At 35.3% G+C, this 26,207-nt stretch overlaps 1 protein-coding gene across 14 annotated transcripts in view; it reads right to left on the bottom strand.

Moving 5' to 3' along the window:
* The window catches only part of PAN3 (poly(A) specific ribonuclease subunit PAN3), a 76,897-nt gene that overhangs the window by 3,279 nt on the left and 47,411 nt on the right, over window positions 1-26,207 (bottom strand). For 12 of the 14 annotated variants that reach the window (XM_085216104.1, XM_085216099.1, XM_085216103.1 and 9 more), the window contains 12 exons: window positions 24,643-24,890; window positions 23,982-24,086; window positions 23,400-23,457; window positions 22,116-22,277; window positions 21,701-21,817; window positions 21,493-21,594; window positions 14,083-14,248; window positions 13,551-13,638; window positions 7,740-7,879; window positions 6,696-6,825; window positions 3,718-3,782; window positions 2,862-3,000 (listed from right to left, as the gene is read on the bottom strand). In XM_085216104.1, coding sequence (XP_085072230.1) covers window positions 2,862-3,000; window positions 3,718-3,782; window positions 6,696-6,825; window positions 7,740-7,879; window positions 13,551-13,638; window positions 14,083-14,248; window positions 21,493-21,594; window positions 21,701-21,817; window positions 22,116-22,277; window positions 23,400-23,457; window positions 23,982-24,086; window positions 24,643-24,890 — 1,520 coding nt within the window. Of the gene's footprint in view, window positions 1-2,861; window positions 3,001-3,717; window positions 3,783-6,160; window positions 6,257-6,695; window positions 6,826-7,739; window positions 7,880-13,550; window positions 13,639-14,082; window positions 14,249-21,492; window positions 21,595-21,700; window positions 21,818-22,115; window positions 22,278-23,399; window positions 23,458-23,981; window positions 24,087-24,642; window positions 24,891-26,207 lie in introns of all 14 variants that reach the window. The other 2 variants (XM_085216109.1, XM_085216097.1) reach the window with 2 other exon arrangements.

The raw sequence follows: 26,207 nt of genomic DNA on the forward strand, positions 1-26,207 counted from the left end.
ATATCTAGTATAATTTTCAGATAACTCCTGATGAACAGAACATTTGACATAACACTTGCACATCATCCACTATATTTGCACGTCAGATCCACACATGCCTCCTAGCAGGGTAGGTAAATTACCTCTAGCCCATTTTAAAAATGAAGTAATGGATGGATCAACCCCAAGTACTGTTAATAATTGTAGAAACCAAAATCTTTTTTTTTTTTTCTCCATAGTGGACACAAACTAGTTCAAGCCTTCTGTAGAGTACACTTCTTCCCTTATTCTAAGAAAAATATTACCTACTTACAGTCCATAAATGAAAGGATAATTCAGGCTTAAAGATTAAAATTTGTTCCACATTTGTTTTCATGTTTTGTTCTGACTTCTCAAATACAATATTAAAGTAATAATACCAGAACCGAGTTGCATGATCTTCCAAGCAATCTCCATGCAACTCCTGTCACCAATATTTGATGACAATTGCCTGTAATAGATGCAGAAACACTTTTGTAATGAAATCTATTTAGAATACATGAAGCTCCACAAATGGCACAATCTCCCTTAAGGAGGCTGCTGGATTCCTTTCACTAGGAAGTTTCAGGAACAGAGCAGAAAAGTAGCAATTTGGGATGCACGTGTGTTACACTACTTACATTAGAGATATATCACACAGACAAACATGGTAGTTCATGTGCTGATAATCTCTTCTAACACTTTCTTATGATCTCACTTTGCAAGACACCTCCAGCAATGGAGAACTGACTCTTGTAATGAAAAGCTTTGTGGCTTAATACGTCAATATTTACAAATTCTGATACTAAAACCTTTCCAGCTCCTGTACGGAAGGTGAGGCAGAGGCAAGTCGGGTATGATATCGTTGAGATGATCTTTGGAAATACAGCCCCAGCAGGATTAAATAAATGTAATGTTGTACTGACTGGCAGAAAGACAATTACATTTGGCACTGAGATTTTGGCTGCTGTCTGAAGCAACGCAGCAAATTAGAAACCACTTGCATTTATCTTCTAAAATAACATTCTGATCATAACCTTAAGAGCTGTAACCTCCCAAATGTAAAGCTTCTGCTTTTTCAATAGCTTAGAAGGTCAAAAAGAAAGCCAATTAGCTTTTAATTCCTGTAGAGTAGGATAAAACTACAATTCCTTCCAACACCCGCTACAAAATGTTATCATGTTCGGGCTGTGTGAGAATGTGTCTACTGTTCACATTGCCTCTCACAAAATCAGCAAAATATCTTCACAAGTCCAGCATACAGAAGATCTCTACTAAGAAAGCCACACAGCTGACTAGAAACATTATATAACTTTCTTTTCCTTTGGATACATAAATCAGTGTCTTAACAAAAAAGATCTTAAAAACACCATACTGGAAAAAAAAAAATCTTTTTAAACACTGGAGTGAGTTTCATTCCAAAAGAATGCTTTTGGGCATAGCAGGAAAGCACAAATAACCACTTCTACTAGTGAACACTATGATTTCAGAAATGCTTTGTAGAGTACGTTTCTGAAGCAAAGTTCTACAAAGCCTTATATTTTTTTGTGTGTTGAATCCACAACCACAGAAGAGAAGAGCCTCTGTTTAAAAAAGATAAGCCATGAACATTTATAGAATAAGGCACTGTTTGACATAGTCTCCTACTTACAAATTGCTCTCCACTTGTTACAGGGCTATACTGGTTACCACTTTCAAATCACGATGACATTTCACTATTTGAATAGCAACATGCTTTTGATTTAGCCTCGTCAATCCTTTTACTGCCCTTTTAAAGCGATTACAGACACCAATCAGAGAGATAAAAATGGTTAAAAATACGCACAGCAGTGGTCTAACAGCAGATAAAAAGCTGTGACAATTTAGAAAGAGTTTTCACTGTAAATAGTCAGCTGTTTTGTGCCAATGGATCTGAGTACGTACAAACATTCATGGAAAAGAAAGTTGGTTACCTAATCCTAGAAAAGAAAATACTAGCCACAAACTATATATTGTCAGTGTCCGCATTGCCACTCTCTCTGTAAGGAGTGGAATGATCAGGAGGCTACAAAGAAAAGTAGTAACTTATTCTCCTGTATGTTACTGAAATTTAATAAAACAACGTAAGAAAAGTTGAAAGCTGATATGACCAAAAAAAAAAAAAAAAATCAGTTTGTACTTTATGGAGCAAAACAAGCAGCTCTACAATCACTTAAGATCTTGTAGTCTATCTTACATCTCCCACTATTAACCGTGAAAGCATTCAGCTAAAGTTTTGCTAGTGGTGCAGCTCTTAGAAGACTGCAAGACTATGGGTTTTACCAGAAATGGGCTTAACACAGTATGTTACAGAAATTTTCCTCACTGTCTAGGTCAGTGCTGGATTTTGCTTAAACTTCTATTGTAGTTCCCCTCCTGATATAACCTCCTCTCTTTCCCTCTGGTCAGCACAGTTTAGGAATGGACCCTGTTGTTTTATGACCATTTTATGTGATAACTGTATCAACAGAAACCTCTCCCTATAAAAGGGGTTTTACGGATCCTTTATGCTGTATTGAAAAGACCAGAGTAGCATAAAGGGACCAGCATTGCTTATCCACAATATTCAATGCGTTCTAGGATGAAAAGGTTAATATGAATCTCATGCTGCATTACTGAATCCCGAGTATTAACATTAATGTACTACTAAGTTTATTTACAATATCTACAAATGTTTGAGTATTAGCTTCAAGAATACATTGTTTTCAACCAAAATAGGTGAAAAAATAACCATCAGTTAAATCAGCAGAATTAACCTGCCAATGACAACTTGCCTTGAATTGGAATGTTATTCTAAAGAAACTTAACCCATGCAGTTTTTAAAAGCTAACCCAAATACAGTGTACCTTGTTAAGACATGAGATAATGTGACTGAGGTCAATCCAAGGAGTACCCGCTTCTGTCACCTGATGGAAAAGGTGATCTCGAAAGAGCTTTAGTAAATACCTGTCTCCAGTTTCTGACCACGTTGGGTCTTTCTGAAACCTGGTGTAAAACAAAGGCTCATATTAACTTCAGAAAGTTAAGACAAAGCAAAACTCATATATACACTGTGCTATCTGACCAAGTCACCCTGCTGCTCTGCTGAGCTTCCTGTTAAGATCTGCAATTAAATTAGTATCTCTTGCCACACTATCAGAAGATGACACATTCAAAGTTTCTCAGCTAACGTATCTGAAGTTAATGAGTGTGAAAGGCCCATGGAAAAGCAACAGAGGAAAACAGTGGCCTTCTTTAACAAGTTTACCACATAAACATTAGAAAATAGCTTTGCAAACACAACTCTTCCACAGCCAGGTCTATTCAATTACGCAGAAAACAACAGTCAATGGAAAACCAAACAGGAACGCTTAATTTTTATGCAGTACCTCATAAGAAAAACAAGCTGATAATTAACAGGCTTAAAACAGATATCTACATAATTATCTGCAGTTCAAGAGAGCTTTTCCTCAAAAACTATCGTTGCTCACAAGGAAGTAAGAGAATCCAACCGGAAGCAACTTTGGCATATCTATGTGTAGTCGTTTTGTTTATTTAATATTTTTGTCAAAGTTGCTTATCTTACTGTTTCAAGAGTTAACGACTAATCCCTTCAGAGGCAAATACAGGGGAAAACATTCAGCTTCAATTTACAAGGGAAGAAATTTTGCATTGGAAACTGGGTTTTGCATGCTCTACACCACAAAAACAAGAATTTCTTACTCTGGCCTCTCATTGATTGTTCCCAATTTTGCTAGAAGCCTAAACAACCTTCCATTTTGCACCTCCTAGAAAACAAGAAAGATTATTCAAGTTTCTGAAACATAAAATTAAGACACTTATTTACCAAAGATATACCATAGTAATGCTAATGAAGCACTATGAACTACAATAATTGATTCATTCTAAGAAGATGGTATAATTTTTTCAGAAAGAGATCTAGATCCAATACATTATATTGCGTATTGGTAGCCCAATTCTAATCTTCACACTTCACATTTAAGTGTGGAGATTTAATAACCAGTGACAACTTGCTGCCCTAACAAGAACTGGATCAAGCAACCTACCACTACGTGGAAACTAGTCTAACCTCCCTTGCCAGCCTACATTCAAAAATAAATTAATATACAGTTATGTTAAACAAGAATATAATGTACCTCTGGCGTTTGTATACATATACACATGCATAGCTAGACTGTAGAAATAAATAGTATAAATTGCTGATTTCAAGCATACGGAGAAGAAACATTATCTACTACATGTGCTTTTGAAAAACGTTTTGTAGATCATTAGTAAATAGTGCATAGCAATAACACCATACTGAAATTGGAATTGCAGTATAGTCCAAAACTTTTGAAACAAGTTCTTCCAAAAAATCTAGAAATATAAGTACTCTGAGTAATGACAGAGGCAAAGCAATCAGAACAAACACACAAAAGACAGAACATTAGCATTTTAGGATGCTTAAAATACACGTAATTAATTGAAAAATTGATTTCAGACATCCTTCATTACCATTTACGTTACAATAAAAAGTGTTATATCTTAAGCTAGCTTGCATTTATACCGTGGATTAATCTTCTGTTTAAGCAAAGCTGCTCAAAGCTGACATGAAAAAAAAAGAAATACTCTCTCCTGGCATTATTCATATTCTCCAGTGGCCCAGCTCTCAAATATTATTCATGCTAAGCTGCATCTCACTCCATGCATGATCATATTGATTTCAAATTAATTCAGTCTGGAGTAGATTACTGCGCACAGCTGGGTAAATAAAGTAGGTCAAGGTGATAACAGCTTGACCTCAACCTATGGGGTAGCAAGATTTTTATTACCAGTCTAAAAAACGCACAGCAGAACAGCTTGTACTTCAATTAAAGCTGCATTTGGAGATCAACAGTAAAGACTTACCTTCTCCAGCTAGCAGAGGTCTATACAACCTCAAAATAATTTTTTAGCACGTGCCAAAAACACAAAAGCCAAAACCACATCTGTGTGAGTGCTACAGCCTCGTAGATTCCCTGTCAGTGGCAACAGAGAGTTGAGCAACAACACTGGCTCTAAGCCTCCAGGTGACCTCTCTGCAGGCTTGGTAGCACGTAAGGCAGGGAATTCTCCTAGAGTGGATTAAAGGACTTGAGAACAGAAGTTTTGCATGCTTGAATGTTGTGACACGTAGATAATGGGAATATTAAGGTGAGGAAGGAAAAGGACAGAGTAACAGGGTCACTACTGTGTGAAATGTGAGCAACAATATCCATGGCTTCAAGAGAACACCGACATTGTTATCTACACACAAACTGCTTCCTACATCATAAGCCCCTAAGCTGTGGATGACTGCATGCTAGGAGAACATGCAGAAAAATAACATACATGCTACTATTGTCCTAGCATTCTCCCCTAAGCATCTGCTTTGGAGCAATAACAAAGAGAGGATATCAGGCTAGACTTAAGTGATACTGTAGCTATGATGACATTGCTATTTATCACTGCTAGATAAACAGCTACTGATGAACGAGCAGCTATGCAACAGTTTGGATTTGCAGCGGCTCTTCTCACCTGCCAGTGAAAAGCAACTGCTATTAAAAAACCTGACTGACAATGCAGATTGCTTCATAATGATTATAGGACAACCTCCCATTTTTATTCTGGGAAAAAGTCCACCTATTCCAAATTTGAGTAGGCACACTGGGCCACCTTGACAAGAAGCAATCTTAAACATCTAGAGCAGAAGTTGTAGTTGACTGCAATAAGAAGAGTGAACACCCATCATGTAGAGCTCTGCATCCAGAGTAGGCATCTTCTGCTGCTCTTAGCCATGAAAGATTTTATTATCTTTCATAAAGAAGGGGAAAACAGTTGGTTATCCAACACACCAATGGTAGAAAAACAGAATACCATTTGTTGCCTATTTAAACATGCTCAGTGATTGCATGCAGGGGAAACGAGTTACAAGTCTTGATTTAATACATAGAAACTCAATATCCTACCCTACTCAAATCCTCAGTCATATAAAAGCCTTTATAATGTACTTCAGTCTTGTTTGAAAATTCTGTGATCAGTGGCTTCTGAAGAGCAGATAAGATGAGGCTCAAACCCTTTCCTGCTGAGCAAGTACATGCTTGCACAGGACAAAATACATATTTCCTTTGTAGCTAGCACCTGATACCTTGACTGAACTTGATAGATCAGCCAGACTCACACAGCAAAATGTGAACGTTTTAGGGAAACTGAAGATGACTATCAGGACCTTTATCTCCATAATCTAGCACCGATTCGGAAAGAAAAAAAATGCACAAGGTAAGTGGCACTGAAATCTCAATCTACTCAAAAATATAAAGAAACATTTGTTTGATCTTGAATATAAGCTACATGATCTAGTGTGAGGTGACATGGCATTATTTACTCAGAATACTACTTGTCAATCATTCAATATAGAAAATATTTTCTCAGGACTGCTGGTTGGACATGAGGATGCCAGCTAATTAAAAGCCCAGCCAAGCACATTCTAAAACTAGTAGTTCTTGGAGCTTTTGGACTTTCAGTACTTTGAACAGAGTTCTCAAGGTTGGTAGGCAGCTTACTTGGGTTACTAAACAAAGTAAACAAATAAGAAACCTGAAACTACAAAACATTCCCTCTGAAGGTACAGCTGTAGGAATACATTCTATAGGTCTTCCTGTTCAGATTACTTAATCATTTACCTTTGCAAGGTCTTCCTCAATAACATCATTTCTCATTTGAGCAGCATCCAATTGAGTATAGAATCGCGCACCAATCATAGGCATGATATCATTTACACTGCGAAGCCTGTTTTGGTCAGTCAGCAAATACCTGCCAAAATATCCCCACCCCCCAAAAAGATTACTTACACAAACTGCAAGTGCCAAAAAGTTCATCCTATTATGATTTTACTTGACCCCAACGTTTCTTTAATTTATGAGTTGACAGCTTTTGTTTTTTTTTTGTTTTTTTTTTTTTAAAAGATATTAACAGAGAAAACATTTGTGCTAATTTACTTGCCTACTTCCAGTCAGTTATATATATCAGCTAGGGGAGGGCTTTCATGGGACTTCCTAGCTCATTCCACTCCAACAATAAGGGAAGATGCAAAGATTCAGATTATGACGCAATCGCTTTTCAAATGAAAGAAGGGACAGAGAAACCTACTTTTACTTCTTAGGCTGTAAGAGTAGAAATGTTGGCTGTACTAAAGAACACCACAAGATAATATACAACTGAGAAAAACTAGCACTAAAGTCTTTGGTCAAAAAATCAACATGCCTATCCCTTAACTCTTTCCATAACTACGATACAAGACAAGGATACTGCTATGGTAAATAAGAAGCAATCAATCCCAGTATGGAAGATTAGACTTAAAAGGCTTGGGTGTTTGTTTTTATGTTGTTTTTGTTTTGTGTTTGTTTTGTTGTGTTGTTTTTTGGGAGGGAAACTTGCTTTGTATAGTTGCTTAAACATTAATACAATTTTATTAGGAGTTTTAACAGGATATTGATTTTTATTAGTTATATCATAAAAATATACATATAAATTAACTTTGAACGTTTGCATAGACAGCACGTTATTAAACATTATCAATTAATGAGAGTAAACTGTACTCTTATTTGCATCTGAAAGTGTTATTTTGACATTTTCATCTGTACGTTTAAAAGTTATCATCACTTCCAATAATATTTTACAGGAAAACAAACAAAAACAACAGCAAAGAAATGTGGTAGCAAACTTACAAGATCAGATTCTTCAGATCAGAGGAATAGTTGATTGTCACCAGTTCCATTGCTTTCTGCAAATTCTCTCTCTGAATTCCTGATAAAGAATTGCAAGCCAAAGCCAACACAACTTTCCCCAGGGAGATCAGATCTGTTTGCTAACAGGGAAAATATGCACAGATAAGATTCGTAGTACAGATAAATATTACATATATTACTAGAGGGCATTTAAGACAGTTCTTCAGTAACCTCTGAAGAATTTGAACAACTAAACGTTATAGCTGTGCAATACAGCTATCCAAGTAGTTAAAACATCCACAGGAAAATTTTAGTACCTAACAATTTCAGGGTAATATATTTATCTTTGAAAGCTTCAAATTTATCCATTTTTATCTTAAGGATAATACCAGAGTGAAATCTTTGTAGAGCTTCTGCTCACTACAGAAGAGGTTCTCCTAACCACTCATGCACTCATTCCTGAGGAATCAAGTAGTTGATAGCAAACTGCACATCTTCTTGATACAAGATGCAAAAATACCTATCAAGAATTATTTGTTAAAACAGAAACAAGTCCTGTTGGAATCCAGCAGGTCAATATTTCTGTTTTAATAAAACTACTCAAAGATTTTCATCTCTCCTGGCCTGTTTGAAAAGATAAAAACTGCCTGAAGTAGCTAAACAGGAACAGATCTGTGCAGCTAACAAATGGAACAGAATCCCATTCGTGAAGAAAACCTTAGTATTTACTAACCATTTTGCTTAAGAGTAGAATACATCTTAAAAGATGAATATGCTATACAGACTTAGCTACAACAGAAACTTCTGCCAATTTTACTACTTTAAACAACAGCTACCAGAAGTTACTGTAAAAAGCAACATCAGATTTTGAAGTTCTCTCTAAAAACAGGACCCTAATTCAGTAGGGAACAGTAATATTCATTACAGAAGCTGTCCAGTTCTTCCCATACAAAGCCTTTCAAACTTGAAACTACACTGGATTCAATCTTCAGATTGAATTTAATAATCAGCTACAGAGATTGCTGACTTTTTCTTAGAAAAGATACTTTTGTGAAAAGTAAGGAGGTGACTGCTATTATTCATTGTGAATGTCAGTTCCATATTCTGGAGGAAGGATATGATGTTTAGCAGAGCGTATCATCATACAAGGAATACAGCTTCTGTCATTTCTGTTAGAAAGGCCAAAAATTTGGTAGTGGGATAACATTAAAAGTTCTGTTTAGAATTATGGAGCTAAAACTTTGGGAAACTACTGAGATGGTGGATGTGTCACAGCCCCTCACAGCTGTTCCACCCAGAGGGGTAACAGCCTCTGTTCTTCCTTTGGCTGCAGCAGCTGAAGGGTGCTTTCCCTTTGGCCACATCTTCCAGATGTTGAGGCACAAAGTAAAGAACACATTTCCAGGTCTATGAACATCCCTGCTGTTTCTGTATCAACTGCTGAAGTATGATTAAGCAGCACAATTTAAATGGATAAGCAATGTGACAGAAGTTAAAAAGCATGGTAAGGGCAGTCACTAATGAAGACAGAAACCAGATGTGGCAAATAGAACAGAAACAAGGACAATACATGAAGGAGATGGGACTGGCATTTGCTAGACTTAATTTCCTAAAGAATCAAGAATTCCTGTGCATCAGCATTGCTTTGTACTTTGGCAAAGAGAAATGAATGAGACCAACAAATCCCATCTTGGTGGGATCCTGTTTACAAGTACAGTCAAGTTGAGCAGCAGAAGACACTGCTATAGTAGTAAACAGATAAACTGCTGAAGAGGTATCTGCACTGAGACATTGTCACTCAGCACAATGGGTTTTTTTTTTGCTTTTTTTTTTTTAGGTGTTTTTTTGTTTTGTTTTGTTTTTTTTTTTTTTTTTGTTTTTTTTTTTAAGTTTTTTAAGTTTAATTCCAAAAGACTTAAGGGAAATAAATATTTGTATTAATCTTAAAATGATCTTTGTTCTTTCTCAGGTCTCCTACTTAAAACCTTCCAACATTTAATAATTGATGAGGCAGTATCATATATAAATTCTTCATTATCACCCAACCTTGACTGATATACCCAAAACATAAAACTTAATCCTACGTAAATACCATCTTTCTTCGCTTAGACACTTTCATAATGCAGATTGCATTTGATTTTAAAAGTGGTTAAGAAAAAAGTCTACATTAACTTCAGCCAGGAAATTCTGAATTCAGGCACTTTTTTCCTTTTTTTAAGCCATTTCACTTGCAATATAAATTAGCATTTGTTTCATGAAGTACATCTAATACAAAACTTGGCAAAGATGACAACACACCAATGCAGCCTCAAAGATACATAATTCAAGTTACAGCCAATGCTTGACTTCTGTTTTGATTGCAAAATTGGCTTGGATTCATCCAGCTAATTTTAGGAACTGAAATGTCTTTTTTCCTCTTGTGTCTGGCTAGATAGAGGAACAAACACGAGGACTTACAGAAATCAGGTTCCTATTTGAGAACGGATCAAACTACCACCTTCTGACCAACTCTGCCTCTTCAAACAAGGTAAAAACTTCCTAGGAAGTGAAGTACACCATCTTTCTAAAAGGAGAAAAATCTACATATTCCTGCTAAACGCTAACCTTCTTCACTGAAAAATTCATTCATTCAGCCCCTTCAGCTTCAAGGCAGCGGAAGTTTAAAGGAGGCACATAGTAACTAATAGATCTTCTTGGAGCAACGACACCAGAAGTAAACAGTTCCTGCAGTAGCTTTGCCAGTTCAGACAGGTCATCAGGTACAGTCATTCATCTGCTTACACATCATATTATGCTTTTCACGTATTTAAGGATCACGCCAGCTTACCAGACATTTGCTATGGTAATTATCAACACTAACTATTAAGTCATACTAAGTTGATTCACAACTTCAAAAGAAAACTTTTATACCTTTTAAGTACAGGGTATATTTTGTCCAGAAATGTATCTTTTGTGCAGCAAATAGCCATTTAAATAGCAATTCAATTAATGAAAACTAGCCTGCAACAACCTCTATCTCCTGAAAGACTTTGCTAGTAAAGATTTTATCACTATCATCTTGGTCACTGATGGAAATAAAAAGTAGCATTCAGCTAAAAACCAGCCTCTAGAAAATACCTTCTGAAAGAGCCTTCACCACTAATGTTTCCCTGTTATCAAATGAATTTTAAATATATCATGAATAGATTAAAAATTAATTGAATAGGTACGCCTCCGCAATTTTAATGTTAAAAACAATGATGTGCTACTATGCACAAGGCCCTCAAAATATCTGAGCATTTTATACAGATGGCTTTATTGGCTAAACACATAAGCTAGTCAAATAAATCTGACTTTCAACAAGATCCATTTTTCTAAGTTCTTTGAAACTGATGTTACTCTTTGTTAATCCAATTTCACTGCTGTGCTTGGATCAGTAACAGCTCAAGTTCTATGATCCACTCTACAATTCTGTGGATTTGTTCATCTTTTTAAGCTCAGGAGTTGTAGTTAGAAGTTCCTAGATTACTTTTTTTTTTTTATTTATTTTTAAAGTCAACGTTAATAGTTAAGAGGCCTCTTCAGTTAGTTTCTTGAAATTTAGGGAGGTGCATGTCAAAGTTATTTTGGTTTACTACATTAAAAATATTTACTTTGAGCAAATGTTACCTTACAGCCTTTGCTAAATCAATAACATTTATGCTTTCTCTTCATTTCACATGGAGAGGACTAACTTGCATTTTATTTCAAATACAGAAATACGTATTAAAACTTTCCACTGTTTCCTGCATCGCCATTTACAGTGTTACTACAGGAATTTAGTAACTGACTGCCAAGTGACTTATAAGACTGGAGGTGAGGAGAGGAAAGATGATGTATGTAAGATTTAAGCATCTTGTTTTTAACCTAAGTCGCTATTCATATATTTTTAGCTTCCCATATTGTCACCTTTATTTAACTCTTAAACCATCACGTAAGCTAATGCATTTAACACAGATTCTGAAAAACAGACCATGAAGAATAATTGCATTCCTTTTGCATAGCTCCTCTCTGTTCTGGTCAAATTCTTTCCTATCTATGTTAACAATGGGAAATAGCCAGAAAGTGAAAAATGCTAACAAAAATACCTTCCTGCACTGAAGACAACAACAAGGAAATGCATATAAGCTGGGCAGTAAACCAACAGATAATCTACATTTTTAACAGTCACAAGAGTCCCAGAGGAATTCAGGAACTGGGTCATGGATCAAGAGGAAGAAGAACAAGCTGCAGCTGTTATTTTGTAGTGCTATCTGGCTAGGTCAAACAAAAGGTAGGACATGATAAATGACCCCTGAATTTCAAGGAATTAATTCCATCCAGAATCTCTGAAGGAACAAAATCAATTGTGAGAGCCTAGCCTTTCCAGAGGAAGCAACAAAAAGGAAGTAAACAATGTTTTCTAACTCCAGCGTACACCTTCCACACTTAAAGAGTACTGCAGTTTTAGCAGCAATACTTGAACAATTTAAATACTAAGAATTTATAATACAAGTAAACAAAACCCATACCTAAACAAAACTAGGCATTACATCAAACAAGTTAGTTGCCAAACGTTGGGCTCCTACAGTTCTAAAAGCTTTTGACAGATTGGCACACCTGCAAGTATTCTTAGATTTGTACCTCCAAGTACATTAAATATTCTGCTTTAAAATTTCAGAGATATTATGATATTCAAGTACAATCTGTTTTCCTGCTACTACTCAAGTAAACTTCAGTAAGTACTTAATCATAATCTCATTATAGTTGTAGGATTGAAACCTCTCATTTACATGTATCCCTATATTCTCTTGGCTGTTTTCCATTATGTGACTACAACAAGCCCACTGATATACAGTTGTTGAGGTGTAGGGGGGTCCTTTGAAGTCCTACTCAAAGCACACTGAAAATTGCTTTACCGTATTATTCCAAGAAAGAAAAAAAAAAAGTTGCTTTGTCCTAGGACAAGGTCTCCAATGAGCTAGTTTCTGCCTGGCCAAAGTTCAAACATTTCATTTATTACTGGAAGACTCTGAATGAGCAATTTTCTCACAGTGAATAATCTCGATTAATGAAAATAAATTAAATCCAACTCCCTACTGTAGTCTTTCACTCCCAGTATGAACAGGGTACGTGATGACTGCTGAAGTAATGTACTTTACCCTGAGGGGAAGTTAGGGAAAGAGGCACTTCTGTACACAGTGATGCTCCAGATGACTGTGGAACAGTTTTTGTTAAGTCTAAAGGGATTCTTCTTAATTCAGGAATTATGCAGAGTCCACACTTCAGAGAACGTCAGGAGAACACGGAAAAACTAGGAGCCTAAAATAAAGATACACTCGAACCTTTTAGGAGTGAGGAGAAGGCCTAAATGCAATTACTTAAAAAGATCTCTTACTCCTCTGTGAACAGGCATTTGTCACAATTATTTTTGTTAAAACATATGAGAAAGAGCAAAAACTGCTACTGAAACATTTTCTGATCTCTATCACTAAATGCAAGATTTTCCTTTCTCGCATTAAAAATCTGTGATTCCAACAATTTCTGAATTATTTTGTTAAATACTAGTAGTTTGACCTGTTCTGCAAGTTTGCTGAAATTTCAGAAGCAGAAGATAGTAAAATGAACTTTCAGTTTTCTAAATTACAAACAAATTTAAACTAAGATCAAATCAGGAATGAAAGACACAGTTATTTAGAAATAGATATATCAACTACAATTCAATTAAAATATTAATCTTCCAGAAGGAATCACATTGGTTTTCTGTACTCTCTGGGCCAAGTCACCAACCTCACTACAGCACTGTTGTCTTACCTGAAACTGAGCCATTAACGCCAGTGGATTATTTTGACTGTTGTCAAATGTTAAAACGTCAAAGATTCCAACACAATTTACTCGTAACCTTTGGAACAACAACAGCAAAAAGAACAAGTGTCGTTACGTTTTGTTGATTACTCTATTTTTCCTAATATTCATATCATTGAACGCCTTAACTGAATGCCTTAACATGACAAAAAAAGGCATCTTAGTACTATAAAGCAGGAAATACTGATTTTAATGTTTTATAATTCAGACTGACAGCCTTCAATTTACAAATAAAGCATTAAGTTACTAAACTGGCAGTAGAGGACTTGAATAGTATTGTAGGGACAGTGCATAAACCTTCCTGAAAGATGTATAGAACTTGGGGAAAAAAAATCTTAACAAATTAAGCACGTTGTCTCATATCAGTTAAAGATACTAGCTCTTTCTAATCAGATTTGTTATTTGCCTAACAAAAGTTCATGCTCAGCAGCCCCCATGAACATAGACCATGGTATACAATGAGAATTAATACTTTCATTACCTTGTCTTGCCAGTTACTAGAATCTTTGTTGGATCCATAACTCTGCATGCTAGTCCTGCTGTATGAATGGTCCGTAAGGCAGAGCTGAGCTGCACGATATATGCCCATATCAACGACTCTGGAAGCAAACCCGCATGCTGTCGTGGTAGAGGTCCATCATGCTGACCTAGTAAGGAAAATATTCTTAGTACCAACAGATGGCTACTGCAAAAAATTAAAGTTAAAACATTTTGAAATACAAAGTTACTCCTTTCATTGATTTCTTAATCAATGGCTATCAAAAGACAGACAGATACTTTGTTTTAATGATTCTTGTTTAATTTTATTTTTGTAACTACAATAAACTTTAAAAAGCTGCCAATTCCCCAGGTATTATTATATCCACTCACATTCAGGAAAACTGCTGATTTTTAAGTTTAGAATGAATATTCACTGCAAAAAGAGCACCATTTAAAATTTCTGGAAGTAGGTATTTGAGAAGTAAAAATAACAGTATTTTAAAAAAACCAAGTACATATCAGAATAGCTGCAACAGATCCTGTTTCATCTCCTTTACTGTAGGGAGGAGGTATGCAAGTCAAACACGGTCTATTTGGTAAAACTGAGAAAAAATGGACCAAACTATATTCAAACTATGTAAGCAAATCAAAGTGGAAGATCTTGTATCTAAACAGCATAAACACAACTTCATGTGTGTTCTGTCGTGACCCAACTCACTGACAAGTCATCACTCTATGACCCCAGTTTTACAGGCCACACAAAAGAAGCACATCCCTTTATTTCAGAATGAATTTCTAGTCCTTTCAAAAGTAAAAGTGCTTATCTGCAAACACCCAAATTCAACACTGCAGACTGTTTCCCAGTAAGACTGAGCCACAGATGAAAACAGTAAGATATAAAGACATCTTACAGAAAGTAACATTTACCTAACACACAGTAGCTATTCTTTGCATGGCAAAACGCACAAGAGAAGAAACTAAATCCAGAGAAACATTCATTTCTTGTATTTCTTCCACAGCATCCAATGCATTCATATCCGTGCACTTGCTCAAAAGTAAGCATTTGTGTGCCTCTGCATGAGTACACACACAAGCGCTGAAAAAATGAAACACTGAAAGCTTTACTTCAAAATATACTGATTTGGAGTGAATAGATTGAGGACATTCCCAGTCTGACAAAAATTGATGACAAAAAAAAAAAAACTAGTTAATTTTGTAAGTTTAAGTTGCTTTGGTTTAGATTATAAAGGCCAAGACACTGCCTCCCTTAAATAGCAAAGCCTGGCACATCAACTGAAGGTTGAATCTAAGGTATTATTCCTTGTTTTTTCTGGCCTACTAATGAATTGTTATGCAAATCACTTCCCACAAGCCAGCATACCAGGAATCTCATGTAGCAAGCTCTACCCCCATCACCATGCTTCTCTGTTCTTCAGCATGAGAAAAATGATGATGATATCAAATGACTGGGGAGATGTAAGTCCCTGTATTAATCAAGGTTCTTTTCTTAGCCATTACTTGTTACACAGTATGTTTTTGGTAAGTAGCACTGTGTGGGATGCATTTAACAGCAGTGCATATGGATTATGTAAGATGGTTACATACATATAACAGTTACATATGTACAAAATAAATGTCCAGAAGAGAAGTTCTCTATAACATTCCGAAGATAAAAAGGGCCAGAACTTGGGGGCTATTTTTCTGCTTGTGACTTTAGAACACTTGCCCTTTGATTTCCAAATTAAAAGGCATCATAACCAAGAGGACATTCAAAAAAAAAAAAAAAAAAAGTTTAGAGATCACAGCTTCTCCTTCTCTATCAGAACATCTAAATATCTAAATCAAGCAGCAATATTGTTTACTACTGGAAAGATTTGCACGAGGCTACAGCCAAATCCAGGCCACTGCTTTGAGGCTGTAGCCCTAGACCCATGCACTATGGGTATAAGCTTGAACACTGGAAGAATCACACGTGAAGCGCCCTCTTACATATCTATTTGTTCAAAACATCTAAAGTTAAAAGCAGTTCAGTTTGCTGTGATGATGGTTATGAAACACATTCCCTGAAGGCTGACCAGGCCTGCTGCAGATGGCCCATGAGCAACGATCCATGGAAACAAGACTCTAGAAGCTCACTATGCAGGTGAAACACACAGCTGAAAGCTTTCCAAAGAGTGCTTAGCATGTTGAAAAACAAAAAGAATTTTTCGAAAAAGTTAAAAATTATCAAAATTACATTAGTCTAAGAAGCAGTATTTTAGAAGTTCATATTGGACTTGAAATAAATTCCTAGCACGGGTTGAATCCATGCAGTTTCATAATATGTTCTTCCTCTGGTGCAGGATGGACTTGCTCCTGTTAGTGCTTTTATCTAAGACACAGTACATAAATAATAATGTAGAAGATTAAAAATGTAAGAACTTCCACTCCAGAAACACGAGTAGTCCATTATTTTTCTTGCTACATTAAAATGAACTCAATAGGGGTTTTCTTGTTGTTGCCTTTTTTACTTTTTAGTTCTGTTCCATGATGTTCTCAGATGAGAAAGAACTGCACTCTTTGCACTGCTGAGTCTTTTTTCTTCCCTTCTCTTTTTCTTCCCCAATAGCTTCCAACTAAGTTCAGTTCTCCCATACAAGGACAAAGCCAGAGTTAGTCCTGAGATGGGAATGAAAAGCTGCAGTATTTATGTTCTGGTATTGCTTCTAGATTTCAGAGTTGCTTCAAGCTCTCAATAGAAAATTAAAATATTTAATCATCTTTGACTTTATAACATTCATAGACAGAGAATCATTGTGCTGACTTTAAATATTTATAAATTTCTCCTGCTCATCACAGACTGGGTACATAACTTCATTCATTTTAAATTGAAAAGATTTCTTCTGAAAAACACACTCAGTGACTGAGGAATGCAAAAACTACAAAGTCAACAAAATGTTCACTTTTCTGGATTAAATACTACTATTACCAACGTGTCCAAAGGAAATCAACATCCAGGAAGCTTGTCTACATTTACTAGAAATATTAATTTCCTATGAAACAGAATCTGTGGTACTGAGAGCTACCACTAAGTGCTTGTACACCACATTTAATTCCTGAGAGTATGTTCAATATACAGATCAAAGGAAATACAAGAGGCATGCTCATCTCTGACATTAACCTTCTCAAAAATTCATCAGGACAGGGAAAAAAAAAAAATAATAACTGATAGCAGCATGGAGTTATTGTTATTTGCCAGGATTTTCAAGCTGGCAGTTTGGAAATACATACATTGAGAATGTGGTTTACCATTTAAGTAAATCATTGGGAAGTTAAGAGAAAAGGTTTTCAGTACTTTTGGACTAATTCACTAATTTAAAAAAATCATGTCTGCAGAGATAAATGCCCTAACATACCATAACCTGAAACTGAATAGCATCAGAACAGTGAAAAAAACATACAAACATTAAAAAACTGTTTTAATAGAATGTTAAGTTCAGACTCTTCGTAAAAATGCAAGTATTGAGGAAATACAAGGAATGAGAATCCAACAAGTAGTAATAATTTCAATAAATATATTCCAAGGTAAGCGAAAGGCAGACTTAAATTTTAGAACTTGTGAATATTCAACTGACAGAACATCAGATTATCACATTGTACCACTTCAAGAAAGAATATTTCACTGCATAAAGAACAATACAAGGAATAAATTCTGAAGAATTCAGAAGCAACAAAGACATATGCTTTGCAAGTGCTTAGAACACAAATAAATGTAAACTGCTGATTTTTCCCACTACCATATCTACAAAGTCATAATGTCTGCAAATAGCATGGCAAAAGAAAAAAAATAAATTTCATTGCAGCTGACCACATAGACATCAGAAGTGACAGCTACATAAACCATAATCTTCAGCTTTTAACTGTCAAAATCTAGTGCTGCCAACTTGAGCATTCAATATAGATAAAGCTGCATATCTGAAATCAAATTGAGTTCAGTGGTCAGGTTGACAGTGTCGTGCCTCCTAAAACTTTAAAAGCAATTGCACTCATCTGGGCCTTGTGTTGCAGAGTATCCAACTTCCACCCATTCCCCTGCTTGTCTTGGAAGCCTCCTCTCGGCAGGCAGACTGCCAAAAAACTCCGTGAGGGGGTGGAGGATCCATGAAGGCAGGAATTTTCAAGAAATCAAGTTATAAGTATGCAATCTTATTTTTTCTCTTCTTCTAAATTGCTTCTTCAACAGAGGAGGAGATTTGAAAGCACCAGTTACCAAAAAAGAAAGGTCAGAGCAAAGATTTGCAGAAAGGTTTGGTAAAACTGGTCAACAGCAGGTTACTTATTTTTTCCTTCTAATTTATATAATAAAAAGACCAGAAGAGTCACAATCAGGAGAGAACTTTCCTCCTTAAATAGCAATAAGATCTGCCACAATCATTCACTTTAATTAATAAATTTGTTGTGGCTAAACAGAAGATAATGTCTTTCTTTCAGCTCCAAAGCCCATCTCTGCCTAAGTAAAAAGGCTGTATTGGGTCAAATAAAAGACCTAGGTAGCCCTCTAGCCTGTTTCAATAACATTTACTCTAAAATCAGAAAAGTATCTCAACAAATACCTAAGATCACAAACAACAGAATATTCTGCTATCCTCCAGTGATTTGGTGCTGGGAGACCTCCTGAGATATTTGTTGTCTTTGCGGCTAACAGACCTCCAAGTATTTCTCTTTTGTGACTAAGCACACTTTCCCTTTGAACCCAGGCAAGTATCCACAAGAACTTGTGACAAATTTCCACAACTTAATTATCTTTAGCTGGTTTTGAATTTGCTGACTGGCTAGTTTCAATGCAAAAAACTAGGGACAGGCAAAAGAAAGAAACTAAACAAATGTGACTTATTTATTTTCAATGATGATTTATAGATACCTACCATATTCCACTCATTATTAAACCCACCATGTTTTCCTCCATCTTTAAAAGCATGAACAGCACTATTTTACTTTGCTGCTCCTCATACATCCCTGTCACCTCTGAGCTTTTTCTATTTCTTTACAACTCTCAAAATAGGTAAAGGTACAGCTACATATATAAATCTGTAATGCAACTATATCTTGAATACTTCATCTTCCCTTTCATTGTTTACTGTTTTCTTTATCTGTACCAATCCTTTTCCTATTTATTTCTATTCAAGCAAGAGGACAGTACTTCCTTAATCTACTTAGCTGTAGCCCCAGACATGATTTTTTCCAGTAGTAACAGCCATGACACAGGTCATCACTTTATACTCCAAATTAGGATTATGTTTTCACTCAATCATTTCCTTTACATTTATTACACCAAATTATACCTGCCAGGTTTTTACCAAGTGTTCTAGTATCATAAGATCCTTCTGCAATTCAACACAATTAGCCTTTGTTTTTTAACTAATCCAAGTAAATTGAGTATTATCAGCAAACTTTGACAGAGCATTGTTTACCTTCAATACAGATAAGTGAATGTGTTAAGACATACAATTGCCAGCACATTCCTGTGAGACTCCATGAGTGATCTCCCTCCACGGTGAAAATTGACTGTACACTCTGTTTTTTATCTTTCAATCAATTATTAACCTTACTGAGGACTTCTCTGATCTGACCAACACTTAGAGCTGTTTCACTGTTGTTTGCTTTAAAGAGTCTTACAGATGTCAATGAAAATTATATTTACTGGATCTTCCCTTCAAAGAGTTTCAACAAATTAATGAGACATGATTGCTTCAAAAAAGGGAACAAAACTTATTCTTTCCCAGTGTGACAAATGGACGTGTCCCAAAAATATTTATTATGCCTGCTATTAATTTATCTAGAACAGACATCAATCTTCTGTATGTAATAGAGAGGTGTAAAAACATACAAGGACTGATTTACATGGAAATTCAAAAACCACAGGTGGGAGACACTCAGAATACTAGTCCTGCACAAAAATCACGATTAACCTAGCAGCAGATCTTCCACGTTTGCCATACGAAGTGAGTTCCACATCAAGTTCACTGACTTTGTAATTATGATCTTCAACTTGCCATAAGATAGGACAAGTCAGTCTAGGGTTCTTCTGTCGTGAGGTATTATCACCAAAACCAGTGGTGGAACTCAAGTTCCAACTTTATTTATACTGGTCAGTTCAGTACAACTGAGTAGAATGAACTATTCAGTGTTAAAGGAACCTACAACGCTCTGAATGTATTCACGCAGTAACAATCTATTACATTCTGATCTACCAGATAGTCAGTGTCAGCCTTTAAAAGAGACTGAATTCACAAGTAGAGACTGAATTCACAAGTAAAGGCTCTAGTTTCAAAAGGCACAAGAAAGAAGAAACTTCAGTTTGTGTTTATCTTTAACCACTGGTCACCTAGAGGCATTTAGGCAGTACCTACATCAATAAAATAAGTCAGTCCAGGTCACAGGCTTTATTACTGTCCTCTGTTCACTTTCAAGGTTGGTCATGTATTGAGTGGGAAGCTGGGACAAGTGAGCTCCATGGGTACTTTCCTACCTAAAGTCATTCTGTGATACCATTCAATTGTTAGTGTGCTTCTTTCTCAGTGTGATATTGGTTCATGCTCAGTTTTGGCCTGCTGTGCTCCTGAATGACAACACCTGAATGTGGTCTTCAGGACCATATGGGCCAAGAACTAGTTCTGAAAGGCACGAAGAGACAATATACTGTTTTGGAGGGAAAGAGTTTAACCATATAGATATGAGTTCTACTGGACAACTTAATATGCTGTGATAGATTTTACTAACTCTTAATTGTCAGAGCATAAATGTGAAAAAAAAAAAATCAGACCTATGATACGGAATTTGTTAAAAATAATATATTAGAATTTTTTTCTGATTCATTTCTCGTCTTCAACTAGTACTTAACATTTCAAAAAAAATGAAACAAAGCACTGTCTAATTAGTCCTCGTAATAATTTCCAGGGAAAACAAAACAAACAAAAAACCACACAGCACACCATTCTGTAAGTGCAGAGAACCTGAACAACAAGCAGCATCACACTGACAAAGCAGATGCCTTGTATGAAATATCTCCAATAAACATCAGATGTCACCTGTGACAGTTCTGCAATTAGAACCCCACAGTTCTTGGCTCTCAATCCCCCTGTGTAAGTTTCCTGTAGGCAAAGAATTTTAATTCACTTACAAACTGAAAAATTTAACTCAAGTAAGAAGTTATTTCAAAAATCAAAGAAAAAAACAAAAACCTCAACCCTTTATTCAGCAATTTCATTCAGAAACAGAAAAGGAAAAAAGTTCTGTTCCAATCAGTTTATGGGATGACGAAATTGATTAGCTAAAAAAATTAAGATGAACAAATTCTTCTGATCAACTTTTTAATTGATCAAGTATTGGAAATAGTTTACTGAAGTATATTATGAAAAGGTGTTTTCCTTACCCCATTTTCTTTTTGTGAAATAGGCATCAGCACTCGGGTCATTGAAGTGTCTGCTCATCATAGTCTCTCCTCCAGCATGAAAATCATATGCAAAAACAAGAGCTTAAAAAATAGAGACATGTGACAATTACTAACTCCAACATATTTTTTTTTTAAAGTCACAACACATTAATTGGGATGAAAAAAAAATATATATATATAAACTCACAATGTTCTCCAAATGCTTTAGTGGTAAACACTTCACGTAAGGTTACTATATTTGAGTGCTGAATTTTTTTCCACATGTCAACCAATACCATGCACTTCGTGTTAACAAGACGAAAACCTGGAAAAGATCAAAAACATACTTTAATATGTTTGGTGAATGTTATTTTTGTTGGTTTTGTTATTGTTTTTTTCCTACTATTATATCTTCTAAAAATACTGAAAAGTAATCAAACACTAAAATAAGATCAGCATGCTTAGGAGTGCCAAGTCTGTGGGAGCCTCTTGCTCTCTTTACACCCACAGAATAATTCTATCAAAGCTGTTTCAAGCTCTACATGTAGAATATAAAAATATTTATTTAAACAAAAAATATCCCTGGCATTAAAAAAAAAAAAAGACTACTCAGTTTTTCTCACCATGTATCCTCCGAAGGCAATACGGCAGGTCATCTTTACTATTTACAGCTTTATAGCATGATGTAATGTACCCAAAGTTGCTTGTTTTCTGTATGCGATTGGGAGGTGGCAATGGTTCTAAAGGAAAGAGACTGTGGTAGCTGTCCACTTCTGCTGGAACTGCTATGCACAGAAACATATTAGATGTAAGTATACTTTGAAGGAATTATTACAAGAGCAGAGAAAATGAAATCTGCTACGTCACTAATATGTAAATTCCATGTATCATTTTCTTTATATGCATGTTAAGTAAAAAATTCACTACTTCTGCTTTATACTGATACATAGGTTCCTGGAAGGGATTCCAGAAAGCTAAAATAAACGTCCTCATAAAAATAGTTACACCAAGTAGAACATTGCATCTCTTCTGTTGATTTTATCTGCTATTTTCTCACTCATCTTAAAAATTCATCCTTCTGAAGAACATTCCTCTGTTGTGTCTGTGGCATTTTTTCCTGCACTAACTCACAGATAAGCACCCATTTCCACACAGACTTCATTTCACTTTAAGAATTCCATTTCATCACACGAAACAAACCAGAATCTCGTGTTGTAACATACTGGTTTAGAAAACAGAGGCACTGCAGGTTTACAAATCAGGTTAAGAGACTACAGTCCCAAGAAGAGATACACTTCTATGTCAGCTGGGTTAGTAAATTTAAACACATTTTAGACTGTATCATATTCACATTAAACACACAAGTAAGAAGAACACTGCAACCAAACACAGCAATCTGTTTAAAAACAGAGCTAGTTGTAAATTCTTCAAAAATCAAATTACAATGAGTAGTACATTTCTCTCACATGCCAACAAGTACAAAACCTTCTGATATACCAGCCAACTCATATTTAAACAATCAAGTTTGTTAATATAGCATTTGAAAACACTTATTACGTATTCATTTAAGAGGATTCACATAGAAAATGATGCAATACTATTTTGCATCAGGCTCTACTGTCTTAATGATCTTCCTTTTTCACTATTTCAAGTATTCCCAATCTTTACAGTATTTCAAAACAGAATAGAATTAATTGAGAAGTGAATAGAAACAAGAAATAAATTTAGTATTTCCCAAATACTTTGGTTTTGGTTATCCACAACCCAGACTTCATTAAAAAAAATTAAAAACAGGAGGGTTATGGTTTTTTTTGTTGTTGGTTTGTTTCAAGCCACCGGTAACCACTGTTCTATATGCAAGACTACAGAACAACATGATCACAATTTAAATTATAAAAAATACTTACCAGGAATATCAGCCTGATCAACCTGGGCCATTGTTATTAGGTGTCTATTGATCAGTTCCTGAAGAACAAATTAGGTCAAGTTTTGAACACTAGCTTGAAAAGTTAATGACTTAAAGTTAAACTCTTCAATGGAGGAGCTGCAAAAGACATTAGCCAGAACTAGCATTGACAGAGGTATCTACTACATTAAGGCTGAAGTGAATAGTAGTCACAGCCAAACCCTAAAAGAAGGGCTCATTAACTAACATCCTTCCTTTCAGTTAAAGGCTTTAAAACTGTGATAGGATTACAGCTTAAAAGAACACTACATATGAACTCATGCATACTAATATGTAATACACAAGTAAGAATACGTAATCAAACAGGCAATCATGGCATGTAGATTAAACTGCAATAACATATGTTGAAACCCACACCACAATCCTCTTTTGTACTCTATCCACCACAGGACTAAGTTTCTAAAATTCTCCGTAGGGAAAACTGATTGCACAGCTGTTTAGTCATGATTTCTTTTCAGCTTCTGCCAATTTGCTATATTTCTCCACAATACGTAATTTCACTTTAAATTCTCTTTTATCTTACCTGTCTGAGCTCATCTGCCATGAAGAAGGAAGGTGCATTTGCTTTTGGCTGCATATAAGCAACATGAGGTGCAGCTGGATGGTAAATGTGGTAGTTTGGAAATACCTTAAATTTAAAAAAAATATTAAGCAGTTTAAAATCCTTAAGCATAACGAAAATAGAGTTATGTCATCTTATTAAGTTTAAGTTACTGAACTATAAAGTCTTCAGGCATAGAACATGCTACAATACACTGTCAGGTGTATTACAATTTTCTTATGTGATACTCAATACACATGTGCCTTTGAAATCATTCTAAATACATACTTCACATTGTTATTACTGTGTTTTCCCCTTCACTATAAATGCAAAATTTCTTTAACCTATCAAACATGAAAGTAATTTGAAATAATCATAGATGTTTTCTATGTATGTATTCACTGAGACATACATAAAATGTTCTCTAATTTCGTATTAAAAAAAATACAAAATATGTAGGTAAATAGAGAATAAAAAATCTTTAGTCTTTTGTTTTCCAAGATCACTGAAATCTATCTCAACATTGAAAAGGCCAAATCTTCACATAGAATAAGTGTTTCAGAATATTATGAATAACTAGTATAGCATAAATCAATTCTGTCTTTGTAAATTCCATGTACTTTTACGCTAAAACCAAACATACCATTCCCGTGAGAGGTGCTGGAGTTGTATCAGTATAGAAGTATGTTGTTCCACCCACTGTTTCCTTCTGGATCACCTGGCCAGTAGATGGAGGCTGAGAGACAGCGTTAGCAACAGAAGCAGAGGCACTAGTAGGCACCATATAGTTTGCTGGGTTAGGAGTATGACTTCTTCGTCGAGGAGCAGGAGATGTATGAGGAGTTATTTTGGGGGAATGAAGAGGAGAAGATCCTGCTGATAGTGACATTCCTTAGAGAAAAGAAAAACATATTCTCAATCAAATCTCTGTTGTTGCTTTCTTTTTTAATTTAGTTTGAAAAAAATCCTTTACTACACATGCTTCTGAACTGAATAATATTCCAAGCAGATGAGAGGCTTAAGGATGTTTACATCTTTATGAAGAGTTAAAGGTAAAACATAAACACCAAGACTGGAACAGACATTTCCTTGAGAAGTCTTTCAGTTCAGAGAGAAAAGGCTTAAAGGCTTGAGAACTTACAACCTTCATATTAAGAACTGGAAAAATATAGGTAGATGAACTGAATTCATGCTTTGTCTAGAAGAAGAAAGTTTATTAAACTACATGGAAAAAATATTAATAAGTTTATGGTAAGTGAATGTTTACATAAGTCAGAGAAACAGTCAGTGAAGCTTGCCAAGCTATAACTCATTTAACCCAATTACGTGTTCCTGCTACTAGAAGTAGAATCAGGAATGACTATTATGAGAGTTAGCTCTCCGATTATTACAGAACACAAGCAACTAGAAATAAACTATTACTAATCATTTCAGAGAAATTTATTTTCCTGTCATGATCAAATAAAAATCCAGTCTTTTCAAGAACTATTTGATATTAGGGATAGGTAACTTCTCAGAATGAGATCCGCAAAGTATTCATACAGGCATTTGAAAATTTCCTCAAAATTATTCTCAATTGCTGTTTACAATAAGTTTAGTGAAAGGCAGGCAACTAAACTGAAGCTTCAGTTTAGATTCTAAACACAGTGTGTCAGTGAGGGGAAAAAAAGGCAACCTGCACTATGTACATACTTTTTAGTCAACAAAAATTTGTTTGGTTGTTTCTTTCAAGAGTTATACTATAAAAAAAATTCTCAGGTACACCTATTTATAATAGTTTCTGATCTGCAGAAGAGACTACCCTTTAGAAAACTTGTAACATTACCAACAGAAGATACCCGTTATCATGGTGTTTCAACTAATACAAAGGGGAGCACTTCTGAAATTTTCTGTTGCTCTGTTCAGATTGGACTGTACATTTAGTGCTTTGAGCCATAAGTATATTAGTCATGCCTTTCAAACTTCTACTGAAAGATTTTTTTCTTGAGCAACTATTATACGCAGTCCTTACAGATACAATTTCAAACATTTTTTCAACTCTAAACTAAAGAAACTAAACTAAAGAAACTAAACTTTAGTTTCTTAAAATGCATAGTTACAAATATAAACCCTTCATGTCTTTGAGCATTAATGGAGTGAAAGGAGTGAAAGATCAGTTATACGAATCCTTTCAAATGCCCTTCTGATCTCATGTAAGTGTCATTTCAG

The sequence above is a fragment of the Meleagris gallopavo genome, chromosome 1 (assembly GCF_905368555.1).
Source record: "Meleagris gallopavo chromosome 1, MGAL_WU_HG_1.1, whole genome shotgun sequence".
Lineage (NCBI taxonomy): Eukaryota > Metazoa > Chordata > Aves > Galliformes > Phasianidae > Meleagris > Meleagris gallopavo.